This window comes from Genypterus blacodes, unplaced genomic scaffold, assembly GCF_046128005.1.
Source record: "Genypterus blacodes isolate CSIRO-AG114 ecotype Tasmania unplaced genomic scaffold, CSIRO-AGI_Gbla_v1 ptg000214l_1, whole genome shotgun sequence".
Taxonomy (NCBI): Eukaryota; Metazoa; Chordata; class Actinopteri; order Ophidiiformes; family Ophidiidae; genus Genypterus; species Genypterus blacodes.
Window position 1 is genome coordinate 789,461 of NW_027467013.1, and position 14,990 is coordinate 804,450.

At 42.6% G+C, this 14,990-nt stretch overlaps 1 protein-coding gene across 1 annotated transcript in view; it reads left to right on the forward strand.

The window, feature by feature from the left end:
- Positions 1 to 512: 512 nt before the first annotated feature.
- hs6st3b (heparan sulfate 6-O-sulfotransferase 3b) overlaps positions 513 to 14,990 on the forward strand; it is a 48,465-nt gene continuing 33,987 nt past the window's right edge. Inside the window, exon 1 of the mRNA XM_076170041.1 lies at positions 513 to 1,060. Within this exon, the coding sequence (XP_076026156.1) occupies positions 513 to 1,060 (548 nt within the window). The remainder of the gene's footprint in view (positions 1,061 to 14,990) is intronic.

A 14,990-nucleotide genomic window follows, 5' to 3' on the forward strand; every position in this document is an offset into this window, starting at 1 on the left:
TCTCAGCGCTGCTTCACTTAGACTGAGTCCAGCCCGTGATGCTGTAGGACGCTGAGGGAGGATCCATCCGAACAGTGCGAGCCGTTAAACCTTTGAGCATTTTCCCCACGTCGACGACATGAATGCAGCTCAGACTGGAACCAGCGCGGAAACTCTGACATTATAAAACTCTTAACTGCTTCGTTTTCAACTTGAAACGGACATGGGGGGACGTCGCCACAGATGCAGCTCCAACACCGTTTTAGAAGTTGGCCAGCAGGAGTATTTAATGCTATGAGTCTTAATTTTGGACATTATTCCCAGCGCGGTGTTTTGGTAAACCTAAAGGTGGGCGACCCGGTTAATTCGGATCATGTTCCTCCGGTGGAGAGCGATCGTATTGCTCAACATGTGGCACTTTGAACATCCATCTCTCATGTCTGTCAGAAGCTTGGAGGAATCTTGACTCCTGAGGAACTCATGGGGCATTTTTATTATTCACACTAGTGATGGAATGAAGACACGATCTTGATATGATGGATGATAGATCCAGTAAGCTCATCTTGGTTCCTATTCTAGCCGTCCTTTTTGTTATGATAGGTTACCAGTACATTTGTCCCGCTGGAAGCAATTCGTGCCACTTTAAGTCTGGACAGAAATTAAGGGGGATCAGTCTGTTGTCCAGTCCGTATCAGGACAGCGATGACTTCTACAGAGACCAGGACCTGGAGGAAGACAGTCCCCCGCAAGTACCGTCCAAATTCAACTTCACTGAAAGAGACCTTGATAGACACGTGGAGTTCAACATCAAGGGGGACGACGTGATCGTGTTTCTACACATCCAGAAGACCGGGGGGACGACTTTTGGGAGACACCTGGTGAGGAATATCCGCCTGGAGCAACCGTGCGACTGTAAGCCCGGGCAGAAGAAGTGCACATGTCACCGGCCGGGGAAAGAGGAGTCGTGGCTCTTCTCCCGGTTTTCCACCGGCTGGAGTTGCGGGCTGCACGCAGACTGGACCGAGCTCACGAACTGTGTCCCTGTCATCATGGACAAGAAAGACGCCCAGAGGAACAGAAGGTACAAGCCAGGGTTCATGTCTGTCTGTCTGTCTGTCTATCCGTCCGTCTGTCTGCGTGTGTGTGTATGATGCAGACGTGTGTAAAGCGGGACACGTTGGCCCCAAGTGTTGCAAGTGTAAAGAGGGAATGCATTGATGATTTATTATTATTTATTTTTCTATCAATCACTTCTGATGGAGTGAGATACTTTGCCTGGATCACATTCTACCTTTTAGTACTGGCACCTATGGGCGTACAGTCATAGTTCCGGCCAAAACCAAAGTACAACTAGGCGCCTAATTGCACATAAACACAACAATAACATATCTTAGCTCTGTGTGTGTGTTGATATGAATGGGTGTGTTTGGGGGATGGAGTGATGTGATCTGAAAGTAATGATACAAAGTTGGTAAAACTAATTAATGTGTAATTCTACTGTTTAGGTCCACTTGGTTCAGTTCTTTCTGAACAAATACTTTATCCACTGCATCTTTCTTTCATGAAGCTGTATTTGGCTTTCACTCTGCTGCACTCCCAGGCACACACACTGTCTGTAGTTGTCTTGCTTGGCTTACACGAGCCCTTCACAATCAACTTGTTCCTCCCCAGCTGAGCCGCAGAAAAGATGTTTGTGACTGGGAAAATCAAATGTTATGGTGCCCTGTAGGGATTGTGTTGTGGCTTGAGAAAACTCCAAATGGACTTCAAACTGAGAGAGTTTAGTTAAACACATGTTCTCTGATTGTAGGATAAGATAAAGGTCAACCGGTGAATCCATCTCGCTCTTCTTAAGAGGTCCAAAGTGGTGTTTCTGACTTGAAATTCCACCACCACTATTACGCCTACTCTAAAGCCAACACTAGTACACACATCCTCTCCCTGCATCTGCTCTATGAGGTCTTCACGTTCATACGGGCATGGAGCCATGGCAGATTTTGTTATACTTACTGTTCCAAGTCCTTATCCTTACTTTATTTCCTACACATTGTGTTATGTAAATTCGTATAAGGACTGGAAAGTAAAGCTCAAGCTATTAATGCGAAACTCACAAACTCATCTCCATATTTTCTGTACTTATATTGAACAATATATCCGGTTACTCTCTCTAATGTACGACGGGTGTAGTGCATTTACCGAAAGGGATTGTATTGAACAAGCAAAGGTGTGTGTTTTCCCTCACTTTGTTTTTTTCACTGTAGTCTTTTGCTACCGGAGCAAGGTGTTCTTTCAATTGCACAAAGGGTGAGGCTGATTGAGACAACACATCAAAACCATGCCGCACTTTTGCCTGTCAGACTCAGCCTACACTCTCTACACATTTCTCACACAAGACAAGACACAAAACAAATCTTTTGAAGAACAACCTTGATTTTTGAACTGCGGTGGATTTCCTTCTCTGCTTTGAAAAAATACAATCATAGGGAAGTACAAGGACAGGAGCACATGATTTATTTTTGCAGTGCCAAGTGTTTCCTTTACTCAGGGAAGTGCTTACGGGATGCGACAGCTCTTCATTTCACAGCTGCAGTATCTATTCTGCACTTAACAGTCCTCTGGTCCCTTGTTCTAGAGTGAATCCACCATCTATTCTAAGATTATTATCCCTCTGCCTCCACCAAGACAGTTAGGCAGACACATCATGCTTGAACCTCACCAGACAGCCGCTGCACCCAGTCCGTTTATTAAATGAGATGACTAGTCGTAATATGCAAATTTCATCTGGAGAGTCAGTTTGTCTGTGAGCAATACCCTAATTAAAATGTCTTAAACTATACAAGGAAAAAGTTAAGAAATAAAAGGTTAAGACTTGCAGGAATGTACTGTATGTATTCTTTGCAATTTTCAATATCAGTGCAATAATTTGCCTTTTAGAAAAATCCTCCCTTCACTGAAGGGTGGAATGGAGAATACCAATCATATATCACTGCCAAATTCAGATGGCACGTGTTTGTTTTGCGGTTGAGAGCACTGTCAGGCTGAGTGGCAGTCTTTCCTCCATCCCAGGACTTCACCTCATCAGCTGCGGGGATGGCAGCGGGGAGTCTGAGGTGGGCAGCGACGGCACTGTCTGCATGGCATCGCATGGCCTTTTCAGCCGGGCAGGGTATGTTGAACCATGAGCCAGCCGAGCGACCCGGGAAAGGTCAGGCGTGTCAGGCCGGATCAGTGTGTGTGTCCTGCGGCGCAGCTTCTCTGGAGTGCGCTGCCAGTCAGGGGAGAAGTGAAGCAGGCAGCCCTGCTGTCTTTAGGGGGCCTTTTGGAGAGACATGCCCCTTAGTGCTCTGCCCTTACGTTGCTGTATGGAGTACATTGCAAACATAAGTCAGGGAAAGGCATAATGGGGCTTGATTTATGCTTGTGGGTGTTTCTATTTTTGTCGAACTTTTAGATGTCCTTTTTTTAATTAATGTGGCTTGTTGAAAGGTGTGTTTCCTCTCATGTGACTTCTGAGGCTGATAATGTTAAGGCGTGCTACAAATATGACCAATTATCACATATTGGGTTTGTTAGGCAGCTGTTTGCTCTGTAGAAGTAGCTCGCATGTCTGCTGTCTCACATGCATCACACTCTGTCACAAAATAGGAATAGCTTCACGTCATTAATACAATAGAACTCTTTTGTGGTAGAAATGAGTTTATTCACCTGTGTGTGTGTGTGTGTGTGTGTGTGTCTATGGATTGATGGGATTTGCTGATTCCCTCGTTGTGTAATTGGCAGGAGAGTCCCGTTAAGGAGAAGCGTGCAGAGGCAGTTTACACAGGCTGATCGCTCGTCAATCACAAATTCTACATCTGTTACTTGGAGGAAGCACAGAATTCGCTTTACGGTGCACAATATACTTGACACCTCCGCCAAGGCTGAATAATCATAGACAAAATCTGTCTTGTAACACACTGGTGTGGAGAAACGACTATGATAATAAGTAATTGCGTTATTTGTCATAAGAAACTGTATTATTTATTATCAAATAGAGCTGAAGGTCCAGACAGTAAAACTTGCAGTATAAGCAGCAGTGCTTAGAGGTACAGTCAGTTTTGCCCAATCAACCATGTAATCAATTTGTGTTTCTCACAGTTTTTGATTTCACATTCAATAGTCACAAATTATGCGCCTGTCAGCAAATCAACATAAAACCGCATTTTATTTCCAGAAAATAGCAAAGACGGTGTTTTTCACATCATTCCCTTTTCATTATTTAAGTCCCAAATGATTTTTCAGATGCCACAGAAACTGAAATGGAGCATTTTGCCACGTGTAAGCGCAAGGACACTGGACCTTACCATGAAAACATCCATGCACGCTCTTTATTTATCACAAGAGAACGACAGAATGAGAGAGCGCTTTCGCAACGCAAATGAGTCACACTTTCACACCGCATCCTTAGAAAACGCAGTGTGAGCACGCTGTACTTTAACGTTAATAGCTGAAGGGGAAAAGAAACACGCCGATCAACACCAACACCATTCTACCTGAGCAGCTCTTTCATTCCACTTTGCCCTGGTGTGACATTACTTATGTACAGCTCCTCTGCAAAGGTGGTAATAAAGCAAATAGCAGCTCAACTTTTAGGTTGCCGTCAAGGTGGAAGTGGTTTTGTTGAAATCAATTGCAATACAGTTAATCAAGGTTGTCCTTCGTCGTGGAGAGTGTGAATGAATGTGACTGAATGAATTGTTTGTCCTGCTTGTAAGGATTCAATGTTTTGGTGACATTTTACAGGCAAATGTCATGGAATTGTGCCTGAACGGTAGCACATTCTATCACTATAGAAAAGCTCATGTACAGTCCACCTTCTTTCATTCCATTCTGAACAAATACTGTATGTATGGACTGCATGAATCATCTATATCAAAGCTGGTCGTTAGACATTGCAAAACAGCTTTCATTCGTTGCCAATTGCTTCATTTCATAAATGCACCTCGCCATAGCTCAAGTGTTTTAGAATTGGTGTTCAAAATGCAAGTCAATACCCTTAAGAGTATCTGAGGCAACCAACTATTAATGTGCTCATATGCTTATTTATGTGCCTTTCTCTCCTGCTTCAGTTATTATGCTCTATTATGCATAGCTTAGTGAACCACAGGGTTCTGCTGCTTGGCTGTAAAACCACTCCAATGAAGGGGCCAGAGGCTGCGGGTTTGCAGTCCAACCACACCCTCCACCTGCTGACTTTGCTGGTTAGCTCTGGCTCTCTGATTGACTGTGTACTTATCATTCTGATCGGCTTTTGTGCCTTTTTTTGGGTCGGTCTGAAAGCCTGCAGATTCTCTATCCTATTCTCTATTCTTTGACACATCCACTCAAAAAACATTTAAGAAACGTGTTTAAAGCCTTCTTTACTGGATTCTAACTCTTAGCTGGTAATGCAGCTTTAAATCAGTTCTTAAATGTGAATTAGCAGCATTCTTCTGGCTGATGAATAACATCATGAATGCTTTGTTCAGAGGTACAAAGAGACAAAAGCCGTGCGGTTCTCGACAGGTGCTCTGCAATGCTGCTATGCTTTGATGGAACAAAGAGACTGACCGCTACATATAATATCGCAATAACAAAGGTTATAGGTATAGCTCTTTTATGGCTTCAAGGTTTGCATCAGAATTTGATTTCACAGTTTTATTGTTACAGGCATGTGGGCTGTTTCCTTCAAAATAGCTTTAAAATTCTCAAGTAAAGATCACAGGAGAGAACATTTTTATGTTTTTTGATTGTTTAGGGTGATCATTTCCTAATTACTGTACATGAGACCTGGAACTGTGATCAAGTAAAAAACAAATTATCATTGTTGTCACTAAGTACAATTCAATGTGAATAGCAGCAGTCCATGTCAGATGTAAATGAAAGGAAAATGGAGGTAAAATTGTACAAAAATGAATGAAATGAAATGAAAAATACACAGCATACACTCGCAGCCACATAATGTAAACAGACATACAGTATAGAAGACGATGAGCTAGCTAGGGTCGTGCAAAAAAGCTTAATGAGAAAACGGAATAGTGAAAAATAACAAATCCATTACAGTAGGATATTGCGCATGGTATCACTACAGCCACAGAGGTATACAGTATATCACTATTAATATTATAGTCGGCGTAGCAATAATACACAAAGAGTACTGATGCTTTATGGGATTTCTGTGTTTCTCTGAAATAGATTCTCGATTCATGAGGTTACGCTTGTGTCTTCTCTATTTCCGTGGCACTTCAGAACCGAGTATCGCTTCTAATGCTTTTTAAGATGATATTCACATGAACTTCACCTCTACAACCGTCGTAGTATTTAACAAGCTGCACTCCATTATTACTTACATGACACGCCGGTGATACGCCTAACTCCTGGCTGAATAACACCCCACATCATATTTTATTCATTAAAACTGATGCGGAGAGGGCTGCAATTACTGAGTGGCTGTTACCACTTTCAGCTGTGATCGCTGAACCGTGCGTGTCTCACTGTATCTGCTACCTGCGCCTGACGTTGACATATGCCATAGTTAGGCGTCTTCCTGCACGGCCATGTGGCAGGGAGGCATTAATGTCCTGGCCTGAATGAACTTGAACGCACTTTGAGGTGTACCGCTGCTCCTTTGGCCAAAAGCGCATCGTCAGGATGCCTTTGTCAGTTTGAATTTATACGCTTTGATGCAGTTTTCTTTTTTCTCCAATCGATAGGTACATGTTTTGTTGTTAGCGTTTTATAATGCTTTTAATCGCTGGCATCTGTCCGTCAAAACACTTAAAGTGGCAGACAAAAATCAAAGGATTAGCAGGTTCAGCAGATTTCGCAGCAGAGACAACACGCGCACACACACACACACACACACACACACACACACACACACACACACACACACACACACACACACACAGCCTGACCCCCTGCTTCTCCACTCCATATTCAAACCCCTGATTCTGCCAAACCCACTACCCAGTGAGAGGAAGGTGCAAGCTAACGAAGCAACCTCACAAACACACACATTTACAAATTATCCTTGACAATATTTACAACAATATTGAAGGTTGAATTCACTGCATAATAAACTAAGACAACAACACACAGAAGCCAAACTTATCCAAACATCCTCCCCTCTGTTTCCCCTTATCACTTGGTACAGCCTAACAAGCTAATCAACAGCTGATGAAGTCCAGGTGGCGGCAATCTCATGCGCTCACTCCATGAAAATACACCTAAGTGGAAGTAGACCACCAGAGAGTGAGAGAGGGGCTAGTAGGGTTTCCAAAATAAAAGCACAAAGTAACAAAATATTAACTTCATACATACAACATAACTTCCTATACTGGGTCCAGTTGTTGTTTTCACTCAGTGTGCACATTGGTTCTTCAGCAAGGACAAGAAGGACCAGTACGTTCTTCAAAATAGACCCCTCAATTAATATAAGGCCCACATTAATCAGCATCTTAGGTCCCCTGTAAGTACTAAATGCTATACATTACCTTATTTGTTCTCAATCAGATGTATTTAATCAATCAAGATCCATGAGGCACTTGATTAAGTAAAGTGAATATGGAGAGATTTGTCCATGCTGTAGTAATTGAAGACCAGGATTGAGCACCACTGCTTTCTTTTTTTTTTTTCTTTATGCATTATTTGAATGTGCTTCTTTGCTGTGCTCTGCTATAATCCAGAGCCCACTGCTTAGGCAAAACTGTGAAACTGCAGGGGCACCACATTGAGCGTAATGTGGCACAGCAAAGCAGCAGCAGGATAATGGGTGCCCTCCAGACACAGCTGAACCTGAAGGAGGAAAGTTGCACAGATTTACGGTTCTGGTATATGGAGACGTAGGAGGCAAGTGCATGTCACAATTATGGGATGTTTATTACGTGTGCCGCTGAGTGTGCCCTTGCAGGCCTTGGACTTTCAGGGCATGGAGATTGCTTTTCATGTGTCATTAATCCAAGTCGTCATTGCTGGCAGGCCTGAGCAGTAATCCAGTTGGTTTGATAATTGAGTGCTACCTAGACAGAGGGTTCAGTGGCACGAGTCAAGTACTCAAAGTACTGACAAAGCAGGAGAAACTGTCAAGGCTGCGATTAAATGTGATGAGACTGAGGAAACATTGGAGGGATAGTCACATGAAACGGGAGTATTTACAGGTTGTTTGCATATCAAAAATATTCCTGACAACTTTCCCTTTTCAGTATTTGCTTGTACTTAGGCGTTCCTTACAGCCAATTGCACAATATCTTTAATACCGCTCCCTATTTTAAAGAAACCCTAATCCTAGCTGACATTTGTACAGCGCTGGTGTAATATTTACACAGTATTTCACAGATATGCCAATGCATGGCTGAGAGGAGCAATGAGAGGTGAGGCTCGCCTATAGGGGGTTGATACCTCTATTAACGATTGATCGCATGCTGTTGGTTAAGGGTCAAACATTGATATTTGACTAGATGACTCATAATTGATTAGCGCAACCATAAGGCACAAGTGTCTGGCCAGCATGTGCCTGTTGTTGCCACAGCAGGTCAAGAGAGCAGGGGCCTTAAGGGAGCAGTGCCTAATATGGGGACTGTTTCCACTCAGTGTGCACAACATTGCTGCAGCAAAAGGAAAGACAAGAGATGAGTTTCTTTGGCGCCAGAAATAGTGCAGTGCCATTGCGTAAGACTTGGAGAACATCTGTAGAAAGAGATGACAGATATAAGTTTAAGACGTTCTTCGACATTGACTAGAACCTCTGGGGTTTTTCGAGCCTCTTTTAGTTTGAAATGCTTATCTGAGGAAAGATGTGTACACTCAGAGTACCCAGAAGTTTTAATCACTTTTGGGAAGATTATTATTTTTTTCCCCCTTGTGTGATGTCTTTTCTGTTGAGATGGGGATTAGTGTCCCAGTTCTTTGTAGAGATGTGCTGCTTGGTACATGTTGCACCAAACAGGGCGACCCGATCTGTCTTAAGCATTATTGTTAAATCCCCATTGACTGAATAATGGAGCACTTATGGGAGGTTGTGATATTAGCGTTGGGGGGGGGGGGGGGGGGGGGATGAAAAGCTGTGTATGTCTATGAGTGCTGCTGAATATTTGTCATTGTCCATTTGGCTTGTAGCTGTTTGTGTGGCACTTCCATTCTTTCTCTAAAAGCCACTCTAGGTAATGAAAGTCTTGCAGCTCGCCAGAACAGGCATGCAGCTTCTCTCGTGCTGCTGTCAAATACTTGCTGGTCTGGCAAATATGAATCTCCAATCATCTGATTCAGCTCTGAAAGTGTGATTAAAGGGTGGCGTTTGGTCGAGTGGCTGGCCAGGACACTCCTGGTCCAAACTGGTTTCACTGTGTCAGGTACTATGTTGCATTTTTCTATTTTATTTCTATGGAACTGGCTTACATTTGACTTTTTTTTGCTGAACGCAGTGATATTGTGAAGATCCTGTCTTTAAAAATGTTTTCGAAGAGTTTTTTAGGGGCTTTGTGTTCTTTCACAAAGTGATGTTCCCCCATGCTCTAATTTTGAACCGCAGCCCCACCATGAAGCTTTGATCCCAGACAAGCTGTCATGCAGCTGAACTGCTACAGCTTGGTAAGCGTTTGATCAGAGCGAGATCACCCCCTAGACTGGAGTAAAAGAGAAGGGTAGCAAAGCATCTCATACTGATCTAGTTAAATGTAGTCATCAGTGTGATGAGAATGAGTCAGCTAGTGCAGTGATTCAGAGATTCTGTGCTGAATGTCCTCAGGAGGCCTGTTTAGAGGCTGAGCTGCTCAAATGCTCCTATTATCAGTGGGGCAATTAACTTTGGTACTGTTTTCTCTCTAATTGAGAAAAGAACATTATTCTTCCGTACTAAAAAACAATCTGTAAAATAGTTGTTGTGCAAAACTTTGGAATTCAAGGTAGAAATCTTCAGAGTGTTGATCAAGATTTTTCTCGTCAGCAAGTTCTTGAATATTGTTTTATGATGAGGGCCACAAGCTTTATACAGCCGATATACAGCTCAGACTTTTGTGTTGACAATTTTACTCTGTTTGCCTTCATACTTAGATCCATACATGCTTAGACTTTGTGTTTTGTGTTACTTGGTACATTTCTGGTACTTATAGCATTCAATTCAAGGAAATAATTGGACGTGTTTACATGCACAGTGTAATCTGAATCTGTCGTTGAATATACATGAGTTGTTGCTTATTTGGTTTATAGGAGGAAGTCCGTCAGGTGAGGACATGCACGAGCGGAATGCTTGTCTATTCCAAGCTGATGAAGTGATCACACATCCACAGGATCACACAGTCTCAGTGTGATACTTGGAGCGCATCCGCACTGATTTATGTCAGTTTCAGTCTGATTATTTTAAAACCAACTCCCACAGACTGTTGATTTTAAGCTGTTACAGACAAATCAGTGAAACAATTGTTTAAATTGATTGTCGACAGTTCAAAATGCACCGATGGGGACCGTGTGCGATTACAGCGCCCACGGTGTTATTCCGTTGTCCTTAAACAATTATAATAAAGATTTTGAACCAAGAATGTTGAACAGTAATATCCAAAACCTTGCAGACCTGGTTCGCCCCCTTACTGAGTGTCTGCATATGCGGGTGTGTCCATGTGAGCGTACTCATGTCTTGTTCTTCATACTTGCTTGCTTACCTGACAGATTGACATATCAAAGAGTGACAGAGAAAATGCCACCAGGGATGCTCAGCTGTGTTACTCTTCAATTGATACCTGTAAGGCCTGACAAAAAGGTTTGTGCCGAGAATAACTGCCTCCGGAGCTGATTTATTATAACAACCCGCAGAAAGGTCATCTGTCCTTATCTGGGGCGAGCTGGTGACAGGTAAGTTATGCTTGGGGGAGACTAGCCGCAGCCGCCTTCCTCACACCACTCCCCAATTTGAAATCCGGTGGTTGACTGAGCACATGGCACACTTAAAATGTAAGCACAGGTAGAGTCACCTTCACACAGCCTAATCCTGCAGGAGTGCCATCCTAACTTCTTCTCGCAGGAGAGCTCTCACCCTTTTGATGTTGCTTCTTAGTCATGCTGGCCAGGGCTGCACTTCAAAGTCGTCCCACTACAGCTTAGACTCCGTATAATGTATGCTTCTACGGTGTGATACCCGTATCAATCATTGCTTGGGTGGCTCCAGTAAAACCGCAATCAATAAAATATTTTCGATCAATGAAATCTTTATAGGCGACGGTTCCAGCAACTTCCCTCTGCTGCCTCCTCAGTCAGACATGCTGTGAGTGAGATTTGAATAATCTCACTGAACAGCTTGCCGTCCAGATTGCTTCTTAAATTCCTGCATTTATAAATAGGCGTTTTTTTTTCCCCCAGTTTGCAGAATCGTTTCACATGTTTGATTATTAGTACAAAACACTCATCTATCCATCTATCTATTCTTCCATGGATGGATGGCAGGATACACCGAAATCTAACTTGTTGTTTTTTATTGCCACCATGAGGTTGATTGATATTTGTTTTGTTTTGTATAAGTTGTGAGTAGTTATAATAGATACATTCATTTGAAAGAAGTAGCAGTTTCACTCCATTGGGCAGGTATTTATAGCAAACTGGTAAGAAATATCAAAAACAAGGGTTAAACAGCCCAAACATTCTACATGTAAAGTGTATTTAGGAACAATTTCAAAATGGCAGAAATGTTAAGTGCCGAATCTTACTTCTGTGACTTACAATTCCAATCGGCCAAAAAGTGTTTTTTTTTACAGCGCCACCATCAGGCCAACCGGCACCAAAATGTAAAGGCTTCTTTCCTTTATCCCATCCAACCTGCCCACCGAGTTTCATCTGAATCCGTCTTCAGCAGTTTGAGATCTCCCGCTAACAGGCAAACACAGACAAACACGCCTGAAAACAAACCTAATTTATCAAAATTTGCATATTCCCATCTGTCTTTTCCTTTAACTGCCTTGACTATTATGGAACCATTATGTGTGTATTTTGTCATCCAGCATATTTTTAATGAGTGTATTGGAAGGCAACCAGCGCCTGATATGATGTGGTGCTGTACGTTACGTGTTATGCTGACTAGACACTGTTTTATTTCCCACTGGGAAAGGAGTTTCCCTTGTAGATCAATCGCTGTAAATACCCACCTACCGTGCAGCACTGTTTAAATTGGGTCCCAGGCCACAGTATAATAAGTATGGATTGAAAATCTGCCCTAACAACAGTATGGCACAAGAGAGTAGAGTAACATCTTGCACCATCACAGAGCGCTGGTGTGGAACAAATAGCATTATGTCCCAGCCTGTGTTGTGATACAGCACATCAACCCCATCATAGGAATCCGATGTCTCTCAATGCAAGTCAGCCCTCCGGAGGCAGCAGATGAAGGGCTGCAAAATAAAGCTCCAAATCCTGCTCACAAATCCAAGGATCAGTTAGTTCTCATCAGTCCTCATTCGGCAACAGATAGTGGACTTTGCTTCATTCATCATTCCGCGTTCGTTTTCCCCCCTCAATGTCTGGAATTGAAGCCGTGATTTGTTTACTTTCTGTTTGAGGGCGGCGAAAGGAAATTGTCCTTACACACTGGAGGCATTTGTTTTACTTGTAATGGCAGGCATGGTTCAGAATCATAATAGGTTAGCAGAGGAATATCATTAAGTATCTCAAGAGTGCTCGCGTGAACAATGCATATGAGCACGTGGCCTTCTCCTTTCATTTACAGCTCCGAGCAGATTCTGCCAGTGGAAAACACATCCGGGTGTAAATCCATACATCCATCCATTTCCACCTACCAGAGGTCTCAGTAGCAATGTAGTGGGAGGTTAGTAAGGACATTTCGGGGCTGGGAGAGCAGTGCTGGGTGCCAACGTGACTAATGGGCCTAACCTGGGTCCTCTATCGACTTGCACAGAAATACTCAAGGATTGATTTGACTGCTTATGGCACAGCTATAATCTCCCCCTCCAATGATGTGGCTTCATGGCTATTTGTAAAAGTGCTGCTGCAGCCTTTTGTTAATGTCAGCCGTAATATCAAATCTAATCATGTAAGATGCTCAATGGGAAGCAGCATGGTGGCTTATTCTTATGTGTTAACCTTCTCATGTCTGCGTTGTCAGGGTGGATTGCAGTTTTTCAGAGGTTGGTAGAAAACAAGATTATGCCTGTGATAAATGTATTTATGTTTATTTTTATTCACACACAAAAACTAAGCTATTGTTTAGATAATCTGCAATATGGCTATTATGAAGGTCACTTAAAGGTCACATCACACGGTGTGGAATAACCCCACTGTTGGCTCGGCCTCAGAGCTTCCCTACACCACCTGGATTGAAACAAAGCCTGCAGTCCCTCCCTTCTAACAGGCCCACTGCAGGGAGGGCTGGTATTTCTAAAATCAGACAACAGAAATAATAACACATAATAACTTAATAACACAGCGTGGGGTCAAAACCAACTTCAGTAATATAATGAAGACAAATTGCATACTCTAAGAGCAACTTCAGCTTAGAAGAAAGTACTTCTAATTATATACTGGCCTAAAGAGAGAGAAACTTCTTTAAAAAAACATTTTATGTGAGGATCTTTCTCTGTAACTATCAAAAATACATCACAGCTATTTGCATTCACTGTTTACTGTTTTGAACCCTATTTATTTCTGTACATCAGTTCCATTAATGCACCCCTGTCCAAGAATAAATGGTAGTCTGCAGGATCCAGATCTGCATATATATCAAGGAGCGTACAGTTAAAAATGGAAAACACCACATAAGAAAGTCACAGGTGGAACCACATTATTTACAGTGTGCATAAATGATTGATGATCATGTGACACTTGTTAGCATTCAGCATCTAAGGGTCCAGTCTGTCATAGGAGCTCATTAATCTGAGTAACATTTCCCATGTCACTCTTCCTTCAACCTGTTTTATAACTTGTTTTTTTTATTTATTACTGTTTTTTTATGTGGATCGGGTCAAAATCACCTCAATAACAAACCAACATCTTCTTAAGAAGTGGATTCTAACCCCCCATCTGAATTTCTGGATTGCTTTAGTGATTTTATTTATCGTTGTTTTCCTGTTCTGCAATACAGGAGTGACCGACCCTACACCATCGACAGCAAACACGGCGTGTGGCTTGATCTGCTGTATTTACTGTGCTTCAAAGTGAATCCTGCAGTCAGCTCCACTCTGTTCAAGTGAGAAAAGAGAGAGTGGAGCTTTAAGCATCTGTTCCAGCACCAGACTGTGGCCTTTCCATGTAGATGATTGATTCAAGTGCGGTGAGGAGGGAAAGGAGGGATCAGGCTTTGGGCTGTGTCCGTTAATCACGCTGTATTACCACACAGGAGGCATTTATCACCAAACACCAAAGGCTTCAGCCCACGGGGAACACTGAGCCCAATCTTACCGCTTACACGCAATCCATCCAGGTCCACAAAAAGCAGCGTTGTCGAGCCCCACCACATCCATTTATTCTGTTGGAGGGGGGATGTTCCGAGGAAAAAGTAAGAAGCAAAGAACAGGAAAGAGTAGAGGACTTTAGAGAGAGTTGGTAGATGTCCTCGGAAAACCCTTTGTTATATCTGTAATGTGGAATCAATACGATGTCATAATATCTTTTTCTCTCGGACGCCATCTCTACATTTTGAAGGTAAAAAGAATCCTCTAATCCAGGAACAAATTCTCATATTAGGGCTGCACAATGTGTAATGAGGATTCAAGCTCATATTCTGCTCCTGGTTTTGCATGCTTGTTTGATTACTTCAGGTGCTGTGGCTCTTGGTGTGTGTGTGTGTGTGTGTGTGAGAGAGAGAAGCTGCAGGAAAATGAGTGTAGAGCTAAAGGATTGATGTTGGCTGTGATGTTGACCAAAAGCAAGAGATTTGGGCTCGAGTGTTTACTTTCAAAAATAAAATAAAAAGTGTGATGTCAGTAAACTAGTTGGAACTCAGACTTGGGTTATTAGATTTAGCTGGAAATGCTCGATTCTGCCCCTAAAGACAGATT